Source organism: Eumetopias jubatus, unplaced genomic scaffold, assembly GCF_037043125.1.
Source record: "Eumetopias jubatus isolate StellerSeaLion01/CBP00866 unplaced genomic scaffold, mEumJub1_p1.0 scaffold_14, whole genome shotgun sequence".
NCBI lineage: Eukaryota > Metazoa > Chordata > Mammalia > Carnivora > Otariidae > Eumetopias > Eumetopias jubatus.
The window spans coordinates 78,904,763-78,930,201 of NW_028274820.1; the positions used below are offsets into that span (position 1 = coordinate 78,904,763).

The 25,439-nt window shown below is 39.4% G+C and overlaps 1 protein-coding gene across 1 annotated transcript in view; it reads right to left on the bottom strand.

Annotated features, from left to right (window-relative positions):
• Nucleotides 1–24,033: 24,033 nt before the first annotated feature.
• Nucleotides 24,034–25,439, bottom strand: part of TSPAN12 (tetraspanin 12) — a 59,033-nt gene continuing 57,627 nt past the window's right edge. Inside the window, exon 7 of the mRNA XM_028104973.2 lies at nt 24,034–24,339. Coding sequence (XP_027960774.1) covers nt 24,034–24,339 — 306 coding nt within the window. The remainder of the gene's footprint in view (nt 24,340–25,439) is intronic.

A 25,439-nucleotide genomic window follows, 5' to 3' on the forward strand; every position in this document is an offset into this window, starting at 1 on the left:
ATTTCATGATCTGATGAAATAGAACTTTAAGGACATTTTTGAAAGGATATTTTCTTCCCAGTAATAATTGTATCTTCTGGAGCATTTTTTTTCTTTGTTGATTATAGAAAATTATAATGTAGCTATGTCTCGGCTTTTAAATGAATCTTCCTGAAAAGATGGATCAAAAATAGCATTCTCAGGATTACCAAACAGCATTGTCTTTTGTTAAAAGCTTAAATGTGAATGCCCGAACCTGCATTAGTGAGTACAAGGAGGAAATAAGATAGTGGTGAGCTTGAGAGCAGACGTGAAACTTGCAAATGTATTGAGGATCTGTGTCTTTTAGGTTACTTTTAAGTAAAGCAACAGACAGGTTTCTTTAAAATTTAATCAATTTCTTAGCTAAATTTGTTTTAAATTTGAAGGTAATTATATCTGATAGTGGAATTGTGAAAAACTATCATATTTTACTGCCGTGAAGTGTAAAAGGACACCAAGAACTTGAAATTCCTGTTTTCAAAATGCATCCATGAGCTTCTATCCTCTTTTCCTCCCTACTTTTTAAGAGGCTAAACCACTTTCTTTGGGTTCCATAATTTGTAAGGATCACCGAGTATACACATGCCTGTGTTCTCTGGTCCATGGTAATTATTGCATGTCACACTGGGGACACGGCAAGGGGAAGAAAGCAAGTCCTCTCATTCAAGGGGGCTGTTAATGCATCCTGAATATTAAGCAGTGTGAGTTGCAAATCGAGAAAGTTCTCTTAAACTCCCTGAATGGGCAGTATAATAACGCCTGCAGCTTAAAGTTAAACAAATGTCAAGAGATCTATTAACAAGAGATTTTTTTAAAGAAATGATCTTGCATTAAACCTCAGCTATGACAAAAACAGTATGCAAGGGGGGCACCATGAAGCTCGGGCTGTGGAGGTTGCCATTCTACTCATTCATTTTTTTGTGAGCACTTTGTATGTTCCAGGCACTGTGCTGGGTGCTGTGATAAGCAGATAACCTTGTTGGTGTGGGGGAGGAAAAATCATTTTCCCTCTACCCTTCTGAGTTCTTGGCTGAGACCCCCTGTAACAAAGCACAGATTAAGAAGAGAAAAACAGACATGTTCATTCACATGGATGCCTCATAGACACATGGGAGACACAAAGTGAATAACCATCTGAGGTGGCCTAGAATTTGGGATTAGACACCACCTCAGTAGGGAAAGAGGAAGGGTATAATGTAGGCCTCTTAGTGGATAGTAAATGATATTGAGGAAGGAAGAATAAATAGAAGGTATGATCATTTGTGACAAAGTTTGTCTGGATGTGGTAGGCAGATCAGGGGATTCAGAAAAAGGCTCTCCCTGCCTTTGCTATTGTTCGAAAGCCTGCATCTCAAAGTCATCAATACCCCAAAGCAGCAAATGCTGGGGGTAGCGAATCCTGAACTCTTACAATCAGATTTTGGGGTGGTGGGTTCTGCTACCCTTTAGGATGCATAGTCTACTTGTTGACTTGGGCCCAAAACAGGAAGGGATATAATTAAGCAAGCTAAGTTCATAGTGAGATGTATTCTGGGAAAAAATATATAGGGTGCTCAGCTCAGCAAAGACGCAGTGTGCGGGTCGGTGAGCAGAGGGAATGCTTAATATGGTGTTCAAGGAAAGGCCTCTAGGAAAAGATGTGTGAGACCTGCAGAAGGAAGAGCCAGCCTGCGAGGAGCGCTCCACGCCTGGGAAGCACATGTACCTTTGCCCTGGGAGTGTGAAGAACCAATCTGTCTGATTTCAGTGAAATTCATGGGTTTCAATTTTTCCCTTCTATTCCCTATTATTTCAGGCCTCTATCTGATTTGGAGTGAAATTTTTCTGGATATTTTAAAGGAATCAACATTTTATCATTCCTCATTTCTATTTCTTTCCTTTTCATAGTTAAGCGCCAAAACAAAGGTCTTTCTGTGAAAATGACAGCTAACATTTCATTAAGCAATTAACATGAGCCAAGCCATTCACTTCCTTTCAATTTCTCTGTAACAACTTTGGAGCTGGTATGAGGATAACCATTTGCCAAGTGAGGAATCTTAGGTCAAAGGAAGTTAAACAACTCGCCCAAGGCCACAGGACTGGTAAATGATTAAGATGGAATTCAACCCCAGGTTTGACGGCAAAGCCCATGCATTTCCGCTTCTAACAGTCTCCCATTTTGTCAACAGTAATATTAAATAGTACTAAATCTGAGTACAGCACACAACTCTGGATTTCATCACATCAAGGCAAGAAGTTCAGGGAAATCTCGTGCCTTGCTTCCATTTCTCTTCTTGTGTTTTCATCACGGAAGTGACAAATATGACCCCTGCCAGGACAGTGTTTGCATCTAGTTGAGAAGACCACCATGCGGCAAATAAACACACAGAGAATGTGTCCCTGTGGTAAGTGCCACAACGGGACATAACGGGGTACTACAGAAGGGATCACAGAGAGGTCCTCAGTTAAGATTCAATGTTCTGAAAAGTTCTCTGTGAGGAAGTGACATTTATGGGGGCCGAATGGAGAAGTGGGAATTAGCTTAAAGGGGGAGATACACATTCCTAGAAGAAAAACTGCAAACCACAAGATAGAAAAGCTCTTGCAACATCTGAAAACCTGTGAGGAGGCCCAAGCGCTCGGGCCCTGGGGAGTGGCTGGTGGGGTGGCTGCAGAGGCCAGAGGCACACAGAACGATGGGCAGGAACTCACAGACCCCTCCACTTCGTCCTCAGCCCAATGGGAAACCGTGAAGAATTTTGAGCAGTGGAGTGACATGATCCAATGTATGCTTTTTAAAGATCATTGTAGTTCCTTCATTCCGAAGAATGAGTTGGAATAAAGGCACGAAAAGAAGTCGGGAGACCAATTAGGAAACCTTTTCAGTAACTCAAGTGAGTGACAAGGTATGGCTGAGGTAGGCACCTGAGAAGGGTGGACAACTTAGGGAACATTTTAGAGTTAAAGTCTAGGAGACCTGTTATGACTGAGAGCAGCATGAGGAAATTCTAGGACAGCTGTCCATTTCTGATTCGAGTCGGGGAGTGGAGGAAGTGTCATTTGCCGAGATGATCAGGAGTTCTGCTCGAATATGTCCATGAACTGTCCAAGAGGAGGGGGAAGATAATAACAAAACGACAAAGCATTAGTAAATATTTATTAAATGCTGACTATATGCCAGACACAGTTTTTAAGTGCTTTAAATGTATTACTTCATTTATCATCAAATCCTACAAAATGTGTACTCAGCTTCTCTAGTTTATAAAGAAGCAGAGGCACAGAAATGTTACATAACATACATAGGCTTGCCCAGCAAATAAATTGTAAAATTGGAATTGAACCCTAGGTATAGACTCGAAAGCCTGAAAGCTTAACACCCAGGGACCTCTGGCTTTGGTCTTTAAGTAAGCAGTTAGACACAGGAATACACAGCGCTGTATCAAAGCAGTTAAATACAGGAGTACTCAGCGCCGTGTACACAGCACAGTCCCCTGGGTTTCCTTGTCTGGGTCCCTTGCGCTCATTCTTATCTCTGATTGTTGTCAGGCTGTGCTAGGAGGAGCACAGTCTAATTGCAATAACTCACAGGAAGATACAGATGATGGATGCAACTCCCAGGATATTTGCAATTGAAAAGAGACCACTTAAACTTAATGGATCTCTAGAGAAATATTCTCATTGAGAGAACATATCTGTGGCCCCTGAGTATTCTCAAGGACGCTGTTTTGCCCAATCTGCTTATCAATCAGATGGCCCTGCTCACACAGAGACATACCAAGATACACAACCAAGGCCACACCCACAGACACACACGTGCATATACTCAGGTACACACTAACACATTGACATACATGTACATTTTACATGCCCACACAGCATGCACATACACACACACTCAAAATGCAGATACACATGTGCACCCAGCATGTGTTAATATACCCAACTACTGTGTATTTTTTACATGGAATATGCCTTTATTAATAGCACTTATATTACCATCTTTATTATCAGCCTATCATTCACTAAATTAGAGCTTCCTGCTTACTGGTGTGCCCAGCTTATTGATCCCAGTCCTCCTCATCATGTTTGGTTTGGTTTGGTTTGGTTTGGTTTAGTTTGGTTTGGTTTCGGGGGACTTTTTTGATAAAACATGCACAAATAGAAAAATCTCCTTCACTTTTATAGTGATACTCCTGACTTTGGGTCTTCTGTTCAATTGTTTCCCATGATTACTCAAACCATGTGTTCTAACTTTTTAGTTACAATTGAAATAAGGTCTAAATTCCAGTTAAGCTCTCCCCCCCCAAATTGTGTATTATACATGAGAGAGAGAGAGAGAGAGAAAACGTGTGTGTGTGTGTGTGTGTGTGTGTGTGTGTGTGTGTGTGTGATCAGTGTGGCTGGCTAGGGCGCAGGGACAAGGACATGTACAAAATTCTAAGTCAGAACAGAGTTTGGGTTCATTGTTCTAAGTGCAATAGAAAGCCACAAAGAGTCTTAAACAGAGTAACAGGAACTGATTTCTTTTTCGAAGTGCCACCGTGGCTGTACTATGGAGAATAGTTACAAGGACCAGAGAAGAAAGAGAACAGAACAAAACAAAACAACCATTAGGAAGCAATTGGAGTGGTCCAGATGGGAAGACAAGTAGCCCGAACTAGAGCAGTAACTGTGGGGATGAGGAAAGTTTGGTAGGTTCAGAAAAGCTCATGAAGGAAGTGCTGACAGGACCCCTTGGATGCCGTCTCTGGCTTTTTCTCACTTTCGCTTGGACCACCAGTGCTGAGGAAGAGCTTAGACAAGGAAGAGCTTAGACAACTGGGCGGACTTACTAAGAAAGCTCCAGGGGAGAAGCAGGGGCTCGAGGTTCTCTTAGCCATGATACATCTCGGTGTGTGCGATCTACATGGAGAGGTCAGGAAGCAGCTGCAGACACAAAACTGGAATTGCAAGGAGGGGTCAAGGCTGCAGACAAATACGAGAACTGTGAGAATAAAGATGGTGTACAAAGCACGACACTAGAGGATGTTGGTAGGTGAGCATGTACATAAGAAGCTGTGAACAGCTGGGACACTCCAGCATTTTCAGGCAAACCAAGGAGGAGGGGCAGCAAAGAAAAGAGAAGAAACTATCACTGAAGGATGAGAAACAGCAAGAGCAATTTTATCAGTTTTACTAGCATATGAACCAGCTGAAAAGAAATAAATCTATTTTACGTGCTTTCTCCTGCAAGAACTAAGAATTGGGGTGAGGCATTGTGGTGATTTTGAAGATATGTGCATGAACTCTTTTATATTCCTTCCTCCAAAAAGTGGGGCTGACTTTCCCTCCCCTTGTGTATGAGCTGCAATTAATGAACCACTTCTAATTAATTGAATCTGGCGATCGTGACGGACTATCTCTTCAAGAATGGATTATAAAAAGACTGCAGCTTGTCTCTTGGATGCTGCGTCTGGCTTTTTCTCACTTTCTCTTGGACCACCAGTGCTGAGGCAAGCTGGCTACTATGTCATGAGGTGACCCACGACAAGAGGGACTGAAAGCCGCAATCAACAGCTGGTATCAACTTGCCAGACATGTGAGTGAACCAAGTAGGTCCATGTGAGTGAACCAGGCAAACCTCCAGATGACTGCAACCTCATCCCATGTCTTCACAAGAGACCCTGATCCAGCACCACCCCGCCAAGCAGCTCTCAGGAACTGTGAGAGAAAAATCGTCTGTTGTTCTAAGCCACCAGGTTTTGGCTTAACATGTGAAGAAGCAATAGATAACTAATTTGTCAGAATATTGGAGACAACAAATGCTATGTAACTATGTCTAATAAGTTTCCCCTCTAATATTTTGTTACTTTACTCCTAAGGGGAAAAAAATCAAACATGTTTAATGTGTTTGAGAGAGAACTGATATCTTTTCTCCACAAAGAAGTGAGACCTCATGGCATGGACCCTTGTTTGGTGAACATCTTCCATATTCAGCCACTTTGGTCAAAGAACTGCCTAACTCCATTAGTACTCCTGGTAATGAAACACAATCTCTAGAGGTTAGTTTCAACACGTTATAGGTTTTGTAAAGTATTCCTGAAAAGAATTACTTTAAAGCCTCCTCAATCTCCCTGAAATTGGTAGGTCAAGACCAAGAGAACATACAGAGAGTAAGGGGAATGAAGAGTCAGTGAGATATAAAGGAAAGCACAGAAGCTCAGGTTCTCCCTGCACCTCTCCTTTTATTTAGGAGAGACACAGAGAGAGAACAAGTGCACGAGCAGGGGGAGGGGCAGAGGGAGAAGCAGACCCCCCCCCCCCACTAAGCAGGAAACCCTATGTGGGGCTTGATCCCAGGACCCGGGGATCATGACCCGAGGGGAAGGCAGACACTTAACTGACTGAGTCACCCAGGCGCCCCTGTATCCAGCCTTTTGAGCCTCAATGTCTGCATCTCTAAAATGAAGTTCTGCCCACTTCACAGATGGATGAAAGGGTTAAATAAAATAACACAGGTGAAAAGCCCTTTTAATGACAAGGTTTTAGGTTGATGACACAGGCCATCCTGTCTACTCCCTCTGCTATTGGTATATTGATGGGAATAGCTGGATAAAGGTCACTGGTTTGTTTGAGGATAGAATACATTTATACAGGTGACCTTGAATGTTCCTCTTTCAAATTGTTCCCATATATTGTGTGAGCTCAGCACATTTTACTCCAAAGCACACATTTCTACCTAAGTGTTCCCATATAGCCCTGAACAATTGATTCAGCTATTCTTCTGTTTTACTTTTATAAGTGATTATTAGGAACTTGTTCCTTCTCCTCTTTGATAATTCTTGGTATGAGCTATTTTATCTGGATTAAAGACACAGAGAATCTCAGGGAATAGCTGTAGATTCCAAGTCAAGTTAGCTAGCGTTTTTAGCATCAGGTTCTACTCTCATTTCTCTGAGTCAAAAGCATTAAAAAGAATCATACTAACCATGGCAGTCAACTATAAGCAGATAACCATATTAGAGTTCATTTATAAATAAAACCCATACTTTGAAAAATCCTTACATACAGATGAAATGTATATAAACAAAATATTTGTGCTCTTAGTTTGGGATTAAGAGAACTATGGCATCAGACTTAATTTTTTTCTTTCTTTTTTTTTTTTAGCTTTCGCCTTTCCTAACATTTAATATAAAGGAGAACAGCATTTATATGGGAAACTGTTGGTCTGCAGGAGTGACTGAATAAAGCCATCATGATGGTAAGATTGATCTATATAACTAGTCAAAGAAACATGCAGAATTGGCATCTCTTCATAAAAAATTTCAAGTTAGAACATAAATTTCATCTATTTTTGCCTTTGTCTTCTTAGAAGTTAATTTGTTTGCAGCCAATTCTTTTTAAGGGCCTTTATTTTAAGAATCACTTTTCTGAACTTTAGCAAATGTTTTGCAGTGTGATCTCTACTACAAACATATTTGCTCACAACTGTTAGCTTCATCTCAATTGTTTGAGATGTTAAAATATTTTTAATATGAAATATTTTGAAAACACTGAAAAGTGGGGAAAATAAACACACTACATTCTCACCACTAAGATGCAACAAATGTTAATATTTTGACTTGTTTGTTTCAGATATTTCTATTATTTTTTATGATGATTAATATATTTTTTAATTCTTTAAAACAGTATAACAGAACAAAGGAAACGTTTTAAAATACAGTAAGACAAGGAGATACTGGATGGATTTTTAAGCCATTAAGTTGTACATTGTGAGTCTTCTCTTTCTTGTCGTATTAATTTAGAAGCTGTAGGTTTGAACAAACTTCATAGTTTCCACTTGACTAAGTCAAGTATTATCCATAATCCAAAGTTTCTCCAAAGAGTAATGAAGCTGGTCAAAACAAAACAAAAACTGGTGGACAGGGTCAAGATGACCATTCTTCTTTGTTTGATAACACAATTTTTTAACATTAAGGGGAAAAAAAGGGGGGCGCCTGGGTGGCTCAGTCAGCCGAGCGTCCACCCTCAGCTCAGGCCAAGATCCCAGGATCCAGCCCCACATCTGCTTGGCTCTGGCTCAGCAGTGAGTCGGCTTCTCCCTCTTCCTCCACCCCTCTGCCTGCCATGCTGGCGCTCTCCCTCTCTCTCAGACAAAAAAAAAATCCACACACACACCCCAAAAATCAAGTTAAGGGGGGAAAAAGCCACACACAAATCATAGCCCCTGGGGAAGGTGGCCTCCAACAGTGGAAAGAGCAGTCTTACAGTCTGAGGTTACACAGGGACCCACCAGCTAGCAGCCCTACAGAGTTCCCGCTAACCTCCTCTCCACATCTCTGCTTCCTCCCCTGAAAATGAGGATACCAACCACTCTTCCTGTTTTTCTTTTAATAGTTTTTTCCAAGGAAACTTCTAAGTCCCATTTATAGCCATTGTTTTCTAATTAAGCATCATCATCGGGGAGAAAAAACAAACTCCAAGTAGAAACTGGAAAAGCAACAGAGCCAGAGTAGGCACCAGAGTACCCGGGACAGTGGAGCCCGCAGAAGCTTGCTCAGATCATCAGCTGTGAGGTCGCGGACTCCCTGCATTGCCACTTCTAGTCAGCTCCCCAGCAACTAGTCTTCATTTTTTCTTGACAAAATTAGATAGAATAGTAAAGCACTTGATCCAGTATTCTTTCATTTGTTTATTTTTTTTAAATATTTTTGGGGCACCTGGGTGGCTCAGTCGTTAAGCATCTGCCTTCGGCTGAGGTCATGATCCCAGGGTCTTGGGATTGAGCCCTGCATTGGGCTCCTGCTCCTTGGGAGGCCTGCTTCTCCCTCTCCCACTCCCCCTGCTTGTGTTCCCTCTCTCGCTGTGTCTCTCTCTCTCAAATAAGATTTTATATATTTATTTGAGAGAGAGAGAGAGAGCATGAGAGGAGTGCACAAGCAGGGGGAAGGATGGAGGGAGAGGGAGAAACAGACTCCCCACTGAGCAGGGAGCCTGCCTAACCCCTCAATCCCAGGACCCCAAGTCACCACCCTAGCGGAAGGCAGCCGTTCAACTGACTGAGCCACCCAGGGACCCCTCATTTGTTTATTTTAACCAGATCCTTTTATTACCATTTACCAGTCAGCCCTCTATAAACTACGATTTTTTTTCCCTAATTTCCTCTTGAAATTGTTTCATATGCTTCATGAGTGCAGAGTTTCTGTTTGGGTTGATGAAAATGTTAGAAATAGATACTGGTAGTGGTGCCACAACACTGTGAATGTAATTTATGCCACTGACTTGTTAAAATTGCAATTTTATATTAGACATATCTTAACACAATTTTTTCTTAAAGTCAAACAAAATTAAATAGAGGGGCGCCAGGCTGACTCTGTCGGTGGAGCATGAGACTCTTGATCTTGGGGTCATGAGTTTAAGCCCCACCTTGGGTGTAGAGATTATTTTTAAGAAATGAGAATTAAAATGACAGGTGAAGTCTTTCAAGATTCTAATTCCCTTCTTGCTTTTCTATACACAAACCTTACCCTTAGATTTGTGTGTTACACTGTCCACTTATGCTTTAAAAATTGTTCTATATATGTAAGTATGCAAATTAAATGGAGTTGAGATACCAGAATGTCTTTGGTTTATTGTAGATGAAGGGATTCAAAGGCTGGGAGACAGGAATTTGGGATGTTTTTATCATGTGTGACCCGCTCACCCACCCAATAACTCTGTCTTAGGGAAAACATTACCTTTACCAACGCATTGAGGAATATACTGGTAAAGAATGGACCTACATCTTAAAAAGCTCAAGGTGCTTCAAGCCCATGATGATGTTGAGAGATGCTCCCTCTGAAATGCGCTCCCTGGTTCTCAGCCTTACGGGACAGCTGGAGGTGATTATCAAAATGGGCAGCAGGACTAGAGCAGTAATCAAAAGAGTTTAACCCGCAGAGATCTTCGGTAGTAGCTTATTGATTATGGTGTTCCTTAAAGAAATATATTTGGACAGTCTACACTCTAAGAAAAAAATTAATCTTTAATTCTTGTGAACAGTCTTGACTTAACTGACTCAGTGGAGTCACAACTTGTCACACAATCCCCATTCTTGAGCCAGATTGTAAACATGAGCTCTTTAAGTGAAGGGAAGAGCAGATTCCTTCAAGGATGTGCCTGCCACACTACAAGAAGGCTGTGTAAATCTTCTTTGTGTTGCCCAAAAGCACCTGCAGTCATTGACTAGTGTGGCTGTGTCCTGGGGAAAGAGACATCAAGAAGTATACTCACTTCAGCTCTTTGATCTATAGAGTTAGAACAACAAAGCAGGGAGGAGCAAATGAAAGTGGGTGGAATCGCCTCTCCCTTCAAAAATAGAAAATCACCAATAATATTTCAGAAACTAGTGCTACTATCAAATTTCAAAGATAGGTTTTTGTTTTTGTTTTGTTTCCCAATCAATTCACCTACATAGTCTACGCCAAGGACAGATGGACCTTGTAGAATTATGTGGATTATCATAAAGGTAATCAGGTAGCATTGCCATTTGCACAGTTGTTCAAGCTGTGGTTAATAGTGTGCCATCATCAAATCTGGCAAATGCTTTTCCTCTAGACCAGTTAGTAATGACCAGAGAAGCAATTTGCTTTTATGTTCCCGGCACAGTACTATAGATTCCCAGTATTAACCCTGTGCCTTGAAGATTCTATGGGTCTTGTGACAACCAAGTGCTAGGGACCTTGATCATCTCACCGTCCCACCAAACTTTGTGTTGGCCCACTATTTTAGCAGCACAATTCTAACTGACCCCAGAATGAAATGTGTGGGAATAATATTCCACTGAAACTGAATTTCTGCACATCGTCCCTCACCTTGACAAACATTATACCTTTTCTAAGTGTCTCTGTTTTGTCCCCTTACCTGATAAAAAAATCATGCCTCAATTTTCCCTTAAGTGACTTCTCTTATATGACGTGCTCATTTTTCTCTTAATTTTCTGACCATTTTATCTGTGTCTTTTTACTGGTTCTGTTTCTTCAACACACACACAACTAATGCTCCATCTAGTCATTACCCATAATCTCTTTACACAGAATATGCTTTGTGTCAGGATTCACTAGGAAAAATGGAAATATGGGGAATGACAAGCATACACAACTCAAGAGCTGAAGGAAGCAAAAGTAAGTCCAGGAGGTGGCCAGGAATCGGGAAGTGACTGCTCCCAGGTGTGAGGCCGCCAATGAGAAGCCAGACTATAGCTGCCACAGGGGGAAGTGAGGACTGAGCCTTTGACCTTCAGGAAAGTGGCTTTTAATGGAATGATCTGCCCTGAAACCACATAAGAAGAAAATGCTGAGGAATGAGTTCCAGACTTTTTTCCTGTGAAACACAAGACAATGAGGAACCAGAAGGCTGCTGAGTTGACAGACAAGAATCCAATTGTTTTCAAACTTCTATCTTGAACCTGAGCTTTTCCTTTAAAAACCTGTATTGTCCTGACTCTGCCATGATAATCTCAAACTTGAATCCAAAACAAAATCTTCTTTACAGTGTTTCTGCTTTCTAGTTTTCTCTTCTATCTCTGGGGCTGTATTCTGGTGAATCTCTCTGACTTATAAATCAGAGTCAAATTTTATTTCCTCTTCATAATCTGTGAGCCTCATTGTTTTCTACCTTCCAGTGGTTGGTTTCTTTCTTGCCAACCGTGCTGCAACATAGTACTTCAAGTTGTCATTACCCAGTTCCTTATATTGCTACATTCAGTTCTCTCTGCCTGCAAGTGTTTGCTGTTTTCAGTCTCTTCTGCATGCTATGCAAATGTAGACTTCAAAAATACAGCCCTGCCGATAAAAACCCATGTGGGGCTCTCCATGGCCTCAGAATAAAGCCCAAAATTCATATGAGGCCCTCCACCATCTGACCCTGTTCTACCTTCTCCAGTCATAACGGGCTCCTTCTTGCTGTGAACACACACTCCGCTAATGCCTGTCTCTTCTGGCTTATTTATCATGACCCTAACCTGAAATAGGCTTCTCATTTTTTTTCTCATTAAAATCTGCCCCACCACGAGTACAATTTTCCCATGATGTGCCAAAATTTCAGCCTGCTTTGATGTCTTGCTTTCTCTGAAATCCTATATCTGTACCACATCCTTTTGCATTTAGTCTTATACAAATTTTCAGTGTTGCTGATTCACTTCGCACATTAATGAGTCCCTTCAGCTGCCAGAAACTGTACCAGGCACTGGTTAACTATTCCATGTCCATTTGTCTGATCTCTCCAATTACACTGGGAGTTTCTTGAAGCAGGGATTGTAGTTTATTTTTTTTTTCTGATCTTCTCAGTGTCCAGCCCAACCTATTCTACATAGCAGATGTTCAATGAATCTTACTAAATTGAATTGAATTGGTCTCAAACTTGGCAAGAGAAAATAAGATGAATTCCAAAGAAAACTAGGAAAAAATAGAAGGGAATTAGGAACCATCATTAGAAATCTGATTGTCAGATTGATTCATATTGAACCTTATGCAGAATAATAGCACATTATACCTTCATCACAGCAATTTTCTCCTCCAATTTTGCTGGAGAAAACTTTCCAGAGGGGAATAGATTTTTAAGCTATGCATGTGTGAAGAACTTAACAACACAAGGACAGTTAAATTCTCACACACTTCATCCATATTATATAAAAGGTAATAGTCCTTTAGTTTTTAATTCTGGAAAATACATTTTTCCCCTTTAACTGTTCTAGCTTCAGGATCCGGCCCTTTGACAAGCATCTAACAAGGAATTATAAAACAAAGGGAACTCTCTCCTGCTCCAGTAAGTAACAGATGCCTTCCATCTTTCTTACTAGATCAATCAAAGATAATTCTTTATAGGCCTATTTTGTTAAAACTTCTTTTAAGAAGAGGAAAAAAATATGTCCTGGGAGCACAGTAGAGATGCCCTGGGTTGGAGCAGAACAAAATCCCTGAGAAATGAAAGAGATGCTGCATCTGATTGCCTAGCTTGCTGAATCATTGCAAGGCTCTAATAGATCAGTTTTAAGAGCAGGCTCAGCATTTGATGTGTTCAGTTCTGTTCAGGTGAAATTTCCTCACACTAAACAGGAGAAATGTAGTCAAGTCCTAATAAAGTATTAACTACTAGACATCGAGATTAGGAACTCGTTCACACGGTTAATGAAAAAGGTATATCAGCAAAGCTCAGGCCAAGACTGCGAACATCCTGTTCAAGTAGAAGCAAGACAAGAGGGGACCAAAGTCCAAACAGACAAGTAGGAATCTAACCTCACCTCTACATGGTCAGAGTTGAGACACATTTTCAATTACCTATCATCCCCATGATCGCGTTAAATTTTTCTCCCTCCCTTTCCTTCTTGAGGCAACCACTGATCTGCTTTTGTCACTGTCAATTAGTTTGAATTTTCTAAAGTTTTATATAAATGGAATCATGCAACATGCACTATTTATTGTTGGACTTCTCTCACTCAGGATAATTCTTTTGATTTTACCCATGTTGTTGTATATATCAATAGGTTATTCCTTTTTGTTTCTAAGCTTCTTTCTCTGGGCATAATTACTTTGACACTTATCCATGTTGTTGCATATGTCAATAGGCCATTCTTTTTTTTTTCTTATCAAATAATATTCCATTATGTGGATTTAATGCAATTTGTCCATTCACCCATTCGTGGACCTTTGGCTTTTTTCCAGTTTGGGGCTATTGCCGATAAAGCTGCTATGAACATTCAGGTATAAAACTTCATACAGAAACATGCCTTGTTCTTTCTTTAGTAAATAAGTACCTAGGAGAGGAACAGCTGAACCATAGGTGAGATGTATGTTTAGCAATTTACTGTCAAACCATTTTCTAAAATGATTGGGCCATTTGACATTTGCACCTGCCATGTATGAGAGTTCCAGTTCCTCTGCATCTTCACCAACACTTAGTATTGTCAAACTTTCTAATTTTAGCCTTTAACTGTTGTGATACATTGTGATACATTGTGGTTTTAACTAACATTTTCCTAATGAATAATGGGATTTAGCATTTTTTTCATGTGCTTACTCTCCACCAGCGCATCTTCTCTGTGAAGTAAGTGTCTGTTCAAATTTTTACCCATTTTTAAATGGAATTTGTTTTCATATTATTGAGTTTTAAGAGTTTTTATAAATTCAGGATACAACATCTCTATCAAATATATGTTTTGTAAATATTTTCACCCAGTCGATGTGCTTTGTCTTTTTATTCTGTTAATGGTGTCTTTCAATGAGCAGTGTTTTTAATTTTGATAAAGTTCAATTTATCAATTTGTTATTTTATAGATTATGTTCTGGTATCATATCTAAGAAATCTATGTCTATTCTAAGGTCATGAAGACTTTCTATGTTTCCTTCTAGAAGTATTATTGTTTTAGTTCTACATTTAGACCTGTGATTCATTTTGGATTATACCATTTTATCTTTATGCAATGGTCTTGCACCATTTTTTTAGTGGTGCTATATATGGAACAAATTTTGGGGTTTTATTTTGTTTTGTTGTTTTGGTTTTGCCTATCAATATCTAATTGTTCCAGTACTATTTGTTGAAAGGACTATCCTTTTGCCACTGAATTGCCTTTGCATCTTTGTCAGAAATCAGTTGCCTATATATGTAAGGTATTATTTCTGGATTTTCTATTCTGTTTCATTTCTGTTTGTCTATCTTGACATCAGTGCCACACAATCTTGAAATCCAGTAGTATTAGTCCTCCAACTTTGCTCTTATTTTTCAACTTTTTAAATATACTGTAGGTCTTTTGCCTTTTCATGTGAATTTTAGAATTAGCTTGCCAATTTCTACAAAACACTTGTTGGGATTTTGATTGAAATTTGAACCCAAAGATCAATTTGGGGTGAATTATCATCTTAAGAATATTAAGCATTCTGATCCACTAGCATGCTCTAAGACTTCATTTACTTAAGTATTCTTTAATTTCTGTCTTATAATTTTCAATGTACATGTCTTGCTCATCTTTTTTCCCCAGATACATCCTTAAGTATTTAGTATTTTTAATGTAATTGTAAATTGTGTGGTTTAATTTCAATTTTTGATTGTTAGTTGCTAGTGTATAGAACACAATTTATTTTTTCATATTGACTATGTATTTTTTCATTTTTACTGAAATCACTTACTAGTTCTAGTAGTGCTTTTGTAAATTCTATTGCATTTTCTGCATAGACAATAATATGGTCCTCAAATAAAGACAGACAGACTGCATGTTTTTTAATTTCTTTTTCTTGCCTTGTATAATGAGAAAAAAAAAGTCTTATGTAATACTCACGGATGGTAGGCCCTCCATTATCCTTTAACATTTCTTGTAGTATAGTCAGCTGGTGATGAATGCTTTTCAGCTTTTGTATGTCTGAACAAACTTTGTATGACCTTCATTGGAAAGATATTTTCACTGGATAGAAAATTCTAATTTGACATTTTTTTTTCTTTCAGTACAAGGTACTGTCCCCCTGCCATCTTGCATGCATTGCTTTTTCCTGGAAATTGGTTGTTACCTTGATGCTTGTTCCTCTGTATAACATGACTTTTTTTTCTCTTGCTGCTTTATTTATTTTATTTTTTCCTCTGGCTGCTTTAAAGATTTCCTACGTATCACTGGTTTTGAGCAAAGCGATTACACTGCACCTTGGTGTAGTTTTCTTCATGTTTTTGTGGTTGAGGTTGTTTTGTATTCCTGGACCTTTTACAATCAGGTTTGGAAAATTTTCTCACATTATTTCTTCAAATCTTTCTTTTTCTCCTCTCGCTTGAGGACTCTGATTACATGTGTATTAGAACAATTGGTGTTGTCACAGCTCAGTGATGCTTTTTTCACTGGTTCTAATTTATTTTTCTGTCTCAGGTTTCTTTCATATATTTTATATTGCTATGTCTTAAAATTTGTTAATCTTTTCTTCTGCAATGGCTATTTGCTGTTAATTATATGCAGCATTTTTTTTTATTTTTCATGTCATGCTTTGTTGTTTTTATCTCTAAAGGTTTGATTTAATTATTTTAAAAATATCTTTCTTATAATATCTCCACTTAATTTTTTTAACACATGGAATACCATGGTAATTACTCTTTTAATATCTTCATCTGCTAATGTATCTGTGCCAGTTCTGGATCTATTCCAAGTGACATTTTTTCTCATTATGGGTCATATTTTCTTGCTTTTCAGCATGACTGGTAATCTTTGATTGGATGTCAGACATTGCAAATTTTCCCTTGCTGGGGGCTGCTTATTTTTGTATTTCATGAAATATTCTTGAGCTTTGTTCTGGATGCAGTTATAGTACATGGAAAGAGTATGATAATCTAGAGTCTTGCTTTTATGATTTGTTTGGGTGCCAGTAGAGCCATATTTATTCTAGGGCTAATTATCCCCCACTACTGATGTGAGACTTTCTGTACTCCACCCACTGCCTTATAAATTATGGGGTTTCTAGTCTGGCTGGAGAAAATAGCACTATTTCCAGTCTGCTGCGGGCACTAGGTACTGGTTGCTCTAATCCTTTTGAATGTGTTGCTCAGTAGTCTTCTGAATACTCAAAGGGGATGTTTTACATACCTGTTGAGCTCTTTATCCGTGTATTTCTCTTTTCTATTACTCTCAATCTCAACTGCCTTGGTGCCCCTATATTCTGAGCTTCATCTCATCTAAATATGGAATCCAGGCTCTACTTAGATTCTCCCTCCTTTCACCATATTCTGGAAGCTCTCTCAAGGAAATAAGTTGGGGAAACCACAGGGTTCACTTCATTCCTTACCAGCTTCTTAAAGCTCACTCTCTTTATTGCCTAATATTCAGTGTCTTAAATAAAAAAAATCATTGTTTCTATCACTGTTGTTATTGTATATTTCAAGCAGAAGGATACCATTTGATCGCCATTATTCCATCTTGGCTGGATGTGGAAGTCCTATATTACATTCTAAATGTTGATAATAAACAGATTTAAAAAAATTTTATCTCGTAGAATTAAAGGCAGGATGTATACTTTCTAAATTCTCAGACTAAAATGAAATTGAAAATAAATATATTTATAGAACTCTAGCTTGACCGTGATACAGTATCTATCAAAGATAAATGAGTTCACACACAAAATAAATGAATATAACTTTTGAATATCTACAAAAAAATTCCTAAAGAAATACAAATTAGCAAAATTCAGCAATATATTAAAATAACATGTCATGACCAAGAAATTGAGAATAATTTGGGAAATCTGTTAACATAGTAGCTCTCTTGTAAAGGAGTGAAGAACATGGACTTTGAATTTAGACAAACCTGGTTAAAATTGCACTTACTTACTGTGTAATTTTGGGTATGTTCCTTAAGATCTCAGATCCATAGGTACCTTTTCTTTATTATAAAACTTACCTCATTGGTACTATGAGAAGAATAAATGAAATACTTTATCAATGGACTCAGCACAGAAGTTTTGAATGCCACATATTTTTAAGTTACTTTCTAGAATTGCATGAAAATTACAAAATTAGGGGTGATCTGCTACAATCCTTAACTCTCCACAGAGATTTTTTTCAATGATGTGAACTCAGCTTTTACTCTGCACATTCCAGTTTAACAAACATAGATTCAAAAGTTAAAGAGTTTGGGGTTAAGCATAAAAGCATTCTATAAATCTAAGACACTATTAGATTATTAGATCACAGATACAATTTGATAGTTCACTCAGACATTTATAAGACATGACTGAGCTCTAACTGCATTCTGCAGATCCACTTACAGCTAATATGAGTACTTAGTTCATGATAACCCAGTGTCTTGTTAAGAGTCCAGTTCTTGTCCAGTCAAGAACAGATGGTCTCCTTTAGAGTAGTTTCTCCTTATTGGAATCATTTTGGACAATAGCTTTTGATTCATTTAACTAACTCATAATTCATGCATGCATTAATTCATACACATAGTGAATAGATATGCACTGATACCCAAGAAACACTACCCAGCCCTACACAAAGTGTTGAGTGGGATACAAAGTAGCATATTGTTCTTAAGAAAGAACAACATACAAAGAGAAAACAATAATATAAATGAAAAAGAGTGTTATAAAATAGAAAACACAAGGATCAAACTAGATATCATGGCAACTAATAAATGCTGAGCTCAGAGGAGGAAGGGCTGTGGGCTGTGGGCTGGAGCATTCGGGTGGAGATGCACATAGGAAGTGGCTGCTGAGCTGGGATTTAAAAGCTGAGTGTTAGGTACACCTATGTGGCTCAGTCGGTTAAGCAACTGACTCTTTGATTTCGGCTCAGGTCATGATCTCAGGGTCCTAGGGTCCTGGGATGGAGCACCACGTTGGGCTCTGTGCTGAGCAGGGAGCCTGCTTAAGGATTTTCTGGCTCTCTCTTCCTCTGCCCCTCCCCCTACTTGTATTCTCCCCCCTTTCTCTCTCTGAAATAAATAAATAAATCTTTAAAAAAATAAAAAAAGGCTGAGGTGCAAAGTGAGCCTGTGGATATGAAGGTCTGTCAGAGGAGCACCATGATATGAGCAAAATCAAGGAAGCCCAAGATACATCCCACCATGTTAGAAGCAATGAGGAGACCATGGCTGGCCCGTGTGGCTGGTATATATTAACCTGTGGGAAAGTACAAGTGATAAGTCTGGAAAAATAAGCTCAAGTGGAAGATTTTATTCTGCAAGCACTGAGGAATGTGGTAGAGTGTGCTAACTGACACCTATACCAATTTCCCCTCCTTCTTTGGTCATAGGACTTCCTAGATCAACTGGATACATGGTTTTCTGGAACAAAGACTATCCCTTCTCCCCCTTATAGCTGGGAGATGTGAATGGACATGATGTGTATTTCTGGATATGCCCATAAAGGGAAGAAGCATGTTTTCTCCCATTCCACTTTCCCCTTTCTTCAGCTTACATGTGGAAGTAGGTGTGCCATGTGGGACCATGTGAGCCAGGGAAATGCCTTAACAGAGAAGAGCAGCAGGAGAGAAGGGTTTGACTCCTTGGGCTACTCACACATGTGTGTCTTGTGAAATATAAACTCAATTCTATTTTGTATTGCAGCCACTCCTGGGCACTGAGCTATTGCTTCCCCATAGTGGACATTTAGTCAGGCAAGACCTAGGATGGCCAGTCATTTCGGACCTTCATTTAGCCCAATGAGCCATATAAATGACACATACACAAACGAGCTGGAAAGCTTTGTCTTAATTAAAACAAAGAACTCCTGGAAGTGTTTGAATAAGGAAGTGACATGATAGGAATTGTGTTTTATAGGAAGTGAGTGACCAGGGCGCCTGGGTGGCTCAGTCAGTTAAGCGTCTGCCTTTGGCTCAGGTCATGATCCCAGGGTCCTGGGATCGAGCCCCACGTCGGCCTCTTTGCTCAGCTGGGAGCCTGCTTCTCCTTCTCCCCCTGCTTGTGTGTTCTCTCTCTGTCAAATAAATAAATAAAAATCTTAAAAAAAAGAAAAAGAAGTGAGTGACATAACAGGTCAGTGTTGCCTGGGGCTAGGAATGGGGATTGTAGGGTTTTACATACCGCATGCAGGCATGCGGTAAAACTTTTTGGAATGATGAAATATTCTATATCTCAATTGTGGTTGTAGTTACACAACTGTATATATTTGTAAAACTAGTACTTAAAATAAAGTTGATTAAAGAAATTATTTTGGGGGTGCCTGGTTGGCTCAGTCAGTTAAACGTCTTGACTCCTGATTTTGGCTCAGGTCATGATCTCAGGGTCATGAGATCAGGTCATGAGAGCCTTCACAAGCCAGGCTCCCCACTCAGCGTGGAGTCTGCTTGAGATTCTCTCTCTCCCTCTGCCCCTCTCCCTGCTCTCTCTCTTTCTCTCTAAAATAAATAAATAAAATCTTAAAAAAAAATGAATTTGGCCGTGTATGTGTGCGAGATAGATCGATGGGAGGAGACAAGAGGTAGGAGAGGAGAGAAATGTATGGCTTCAATCAAAGTTTTAGATTATTTGGACTTGTTCTGGGAAATAGTAGGAAGAATGAAATTAGAAGAAAAATACTCATTTCGAAGGAAGAAGTACCAGAATTCGGAGACAAATTGGGCCTGGAGATACTGACTGACATGGAGGAGGTTTTAGCTTTTCTATGTAAGGCAGTAGCTGAGCTTCCCCACAGGTAGATGGAGATGCCACATCACAAAGTGGTGAGGGGAGAAGGCAGGGCATTGCCACTTACTAGTGAAAAGCACTTCCTCAATCTCTCTGAGTCCCTCTTCTTCATTTGTAAAATGGGGATCATGATGCCGACAGATTGCAAAAAAGTTGTAGAGAGCTGAGAAAATCTGCGTACTACACCTAGCACCCTGGGCCCTGGCTCCTGGTAGGCACCCGTGAATGCATGAGGTGAAGAATGATTACAATAACGTATTCTAAGAGAAAATAAATGAGTTTTCAAGATGGTATGACAGACTCTCCCGTACATGCTTCTAAGAGATGCTTGGAGGTGAGGAAATAAGAACTCAGTTAATAGGAAAGATGAATCCGCTTGTAAATCACAGGATGATAATTGGAAGGGGGGTTGGATAAGCAACATAGCTCTTGGCAGTATTTTTTTTTTTTTTTTTTTAAGGGGCAGCTCATTTTGCCACAGAAGATTCAGTGGTATATTCATTTCTCTTTTCTTTACCTCGCTTGACTCATTCACAGGAGTGGGAGTTCAGACAAAAGGAAGCTTTTGTAGCATCCTGCTTAAGATTCTCCTCATATTAGATTTGGTTCTCAGCCCATTTTCTGTCAGGCTTCCTGAGATCAGAAAGCAATGCATAAAAATTCTCGGGCTCAACAGTGAACTCTCTGAGCTCCAGCCTGGAATTTACAACTGCCTGTAGACATCTCCATCTGCATGTCCTGCAGGCATGTCCAACTCAGTATGTCCCAAACCAAACTAATTACCCTCCCATACACCCGCTCCCCCTCCAGTCTTCTATCTAGGTATGCCATTGCCAATTTACTAGCTATAAAATCTAGAAATTTCAGGTCTTTTCCTTTTCATTCCATACTCAATCTGCTAGTTTTTGTGGATTCACACTGTTGTAATCTGTTGTAGGCATTCCATTTTTTTACTTTCATTGCCCTGGTGAGGATCCTTCTCTGTCCAGAACAACAGCAACAGCAATCTAGCCAGCCCCCCTTCAGACTCTGGAGTGTTCTAGAACTCTGGAGTGGCTGGTACCTACACAAGATAAGGAGTGGCCACTCCACGGGGTTGCATAATAGCTGCACCCGTCTCACAGCTACCAGTCTCTCACTGGCTAATCCGCTTAAATTTCTGAAAGGCAAATCACTTCTAAAATACTTCAATGACCTTCCCCATTTAGCTTATGAAATGAAGTCCAAAAACCTAAATTTCACCCATTTCCTTTCCCATGGTAGCTCTTCAAGCATCCAGTGCTTTAACCACATCAAAGGACAAGCTCTGCCCCCCAAATAATATATACTTTTTAACTTCAGAGTCATGGGATGTTCTCCATGAGTTAGCGAAACACCGCTCTTCCTTCCTGACTCAGCTGGAAAGCCACCTTTTTGATGTAGCTGCCTTACTTCCCCTCTTCTCCATCTGCTCTTCCTCACCACGACCCCCCCGCCCGACTGTGTCTTCTCCTATGAATTTTATCTGTGACCAGCACAAGTGTCTCGCCACCAGATTTTACAGTGCTTGAGAACAGACACCGTCTCCTATTGTCATTTCTGAATCTCCATGGCACTTTGAACGGACTATTAACTAGCCTGAAAATAATCTTAAATTTTTGCTTTAAAAATGTGGTGATTTTTAGAAAAGAAAGCTTTTGAAAACTCGCCAAGAAATACTTAGCCATTTTCTTTGCAGCTTACCCAAACAGTGAACTCCTTCAGTGCTCCCATAGTCAATACACTTTTTAAGGTCTCTGGCAGTTTTATTCTCCCAGCTGCCCCACCACCGTTAAGAGGCCAGTGTGGACCACCACTGGAAATGCCATCCGTTCCCATCAAGCCAGGGCAGTCTGTATAAGATGACTGCCTAAATTTATGCTGGCTGTTCTAGAGTACTGAATCAGGTCAAAATAGCCAAAGTCTAAAAATGTAGAAATTGACTTTTATTTATAATTTGAGGATTTTTTTTTAACTGAGGTCAACACAATATATGCTTATTCTTTCTGTGCCTGAGACATACCAACAAAAAAGCAGGCATTCAGGGGCACCTGGGTGGCTCAGTGAGTTAAGCATCTGCCTTCAGCTCTTGGTCCTGGGATCGAGCCCCACATGAGGTTCCCTGCTCAGCGGGGAGCCTGTTTCTTCCTCTCCCTCTGAGGTGAAGTTATGGGGAGGTAGGTGTTGAGGAAATTATAAAAAGGGATACTTTTGGTTCTGACTGAGCAAAGGATTTACTCAGTTTTCAATTCAATCAATGGAAGAGATCAAATCTGGCAGTTGATTTCAAATATTGCATTTCTTAGAGTCGTTTTCTTCTAAAAATTAAGAGACTGGGATGTGAAAACATTGAGAAGATAAATTAGCATGAATGTGCATATTTTTATATTATAGCAAACAGCCACATTATTTATCATGTAGCTCAAAAACAAACCTGAAAAGTAAATGGGCATCTTTTCATCTTTTCTTACTGAGGATACATCCCCTTATAGATTAGTTCCAGAGTTTGGAAATCATTATTGTTACTTTACTCAGTCATTTCTTCTCATATTTCTCTCCCCTTGCTGATCTCGTTGAGTGGTAAAAGTGCTTATAATGTATAAAAATTAGACACAGACAAATGATTACTCTCTAGAAAATATTTATTGACACATTTAAATTTTCTTTACATTTTCTGAGAAATAAATGTAACACACAAAATACAGTAAAATGCACTCTCCCCATTTCAAATAAATATATTTTACTCTTGTAAAAAATTTAATAATCTGTGTAATTCACCACAGTATCTTAATCAGTGAAATAAAGCAAAGAATATCTCTGGTTAAATTGTCACTTATTTTAACGATTCTCACGACATTTTGCTGGAGAAAAGGAACACTATTCTCTGTAGAATTATATTCAGACCTGCGGACTATTGCCTTTTGTTTGGAGAAGACAAAGTTAAGCTCATTTTAAAAAGTGTTGACTGTCAAAAAGAGCCTTAGTTTGGGAGAAAGGTAGCATCCAAGATTTTGCTGAATGAACTACACTATGTGTAAGCTTTCTTGTTAATACTTCTTAGAGACCAGGCTACATTCTGAATTATAATGATTCCTATGCATCACACAGGCAATTTTTCAAAATTAGTGGTTAAGTATTTAAATTAACAGTTATGTACATAATATAAGCCCAACGTGGAATTTTAAAGCTTTATTAACAGGAAAGGTTAAAAATAATGGTGCTATACAGGACAAATTTATCCTTTTCACTCACGATTGTTATTCTTAACATTATAAGAACTGAAATCTACGGAATTATACAGACTTAACACAGACTCTTATATACACATAGATCCCTGATCAGTTTAAGACAATGTGTTAATTTGCTCTTGTAAGTGATAAGAATATTTTAGTAACCAGAAAAAAAATCACATTTAGCTAGTCACCAATCTTCAGAGTTTTCTTATGTATAATCTACCCACTCTCCAAAGAATATGTCACCAAGCAACACAGTTCATTAATATTGCCTAATTTCCTATGTTAGAAGTTCATTGGTACTTGATATACTAGCAAGCTTATGGAAGTAAATCAAACTTTACTGTAGCTCCAAATCCACCATAGCATAACTTGTTTACATGGCTTCAGAAATGATGGTCAAACTATGCCATCTTATACAGGCTATAAAGTGGGTATTAGATCTGTCCTCAGCATTATAAAGGGCATCAACCGCTGTCCAGGTGGTGACTTATAAAATGGAAATTTTCCCTCTTTATTTTAAAGGGTAGAAAATTTTATGCTTAGTCATTCCTTTATGGCAATATTTCTACACATTTCTGAAACATATAAGTGTGTACTCAAAAATTCACAAGTCCAATAAAATAAATTTGTGGTTTCCTTCTTTGATGTTCCCTATAATTCCTCCATCTCAAAGTGTGTAGTAAAGCTGTTTGCCACAGATGTGTGTTCAAAGATCCTCGACAGGCTTGGTTTCAACAGTTCTACTGAGTGACATGACAGGTGCTGAGTCGTGTCATTCTTCAGGGACATCATTTGGTCTGTCCCAGGCTCCCTTCTATCATAATAGAGAGCCCAGAGCAGAGTAATGGTGAGAATCATGGCCAAGATTTGTGTCACTCCAATGGAGATTCCCAGAAACCTTAGCACCTGTAGTTGTTTGGTTCCTCTCAAAAAGGAATACATTTTCTTCCCACAACCCTGTAAAAAAAATAACACAGGATTACTCTGGGGGTGTTACAGAGGGTCAAAATAATGAAAACAAACCATCTGTATCAGTTAATGGAACCAAACAGCTTGAATCATAGAAGTTTAACACAGTGACTCTCAACAGGGAATGCCTATGAGAAACCAGAGGGCAGATGGAGGTGAGCACTTTTTGAAAAGCCTGGCCAGGTGATTCTGATGAGCTCTCTCCTTTTGTCTTCCTCACAATCGGAAATTGAGAACCACTGGCATAAAACACAAGTAGAGCAGGGGTTGGTAAACTCTTTTTTTGTAAAGGGTCAGATAGTCAATCTTTTAGGCTTTGCTGGCCATATGGTCTCTATGGCAACTGCTCATCTCTGCCACTGTAACCAGAAAGCCACCATAGACAGTTTGTAAGTGAAAGCACATGGTTGCATTCCAGTGAAACCTCATGGTAGGCCAGATTTAGGGCCATAGATTGCTGACCCCTGGTGAAGAATGATCCAAATTTTCAAAAATAATGTTTCCTTATTATTATTTGTATTCACTCTTAGATGATAGCTCCTTTGGTCAGAGACTTTTCCCCAAGGATCAGGAACGTTTGCCCAGTCTACTGCTAAAACATGCTGGTGGGTAGAAGTCCCATCTCTTCCCCTTCCCCAACCCCACATGCATACACTTCTGCCCACTGCTCATAGAAGAAATACACATGGGGGCTTTTCTGCCATGACATCAAGTTCTAGTTCCACCAGGTAAGGGTTTGAAAGAATCTTTAGCTCCCCTACACACTAAAGACACCTGACTTCAAAAGATAAGCAAGGTTTTTGTTTGCTTGTGTTTAGTTTTAAGTATAAAAGGCTAAGGAGTGCCTGTGATAGAAGAGAATTCTGAAAGAAAAGAAGAGGGGAAAAAGAAAGAAAGAAAGAAAAACTAGAACCAAGGATCACAGGAGGGGTGGGGCAAAGGGAAGGAGGGAGAATGTGACTAACAACTGCCATAAGTCACTTCTCCAGTGAACAAAGTCTAGAGAACATGCCAATGTCTCCATTGAGTCCACAGCAAAGAAAGGATAATTCATTCTTCTAAAGGGAAGCTGATTCTAAAGGAAGGTG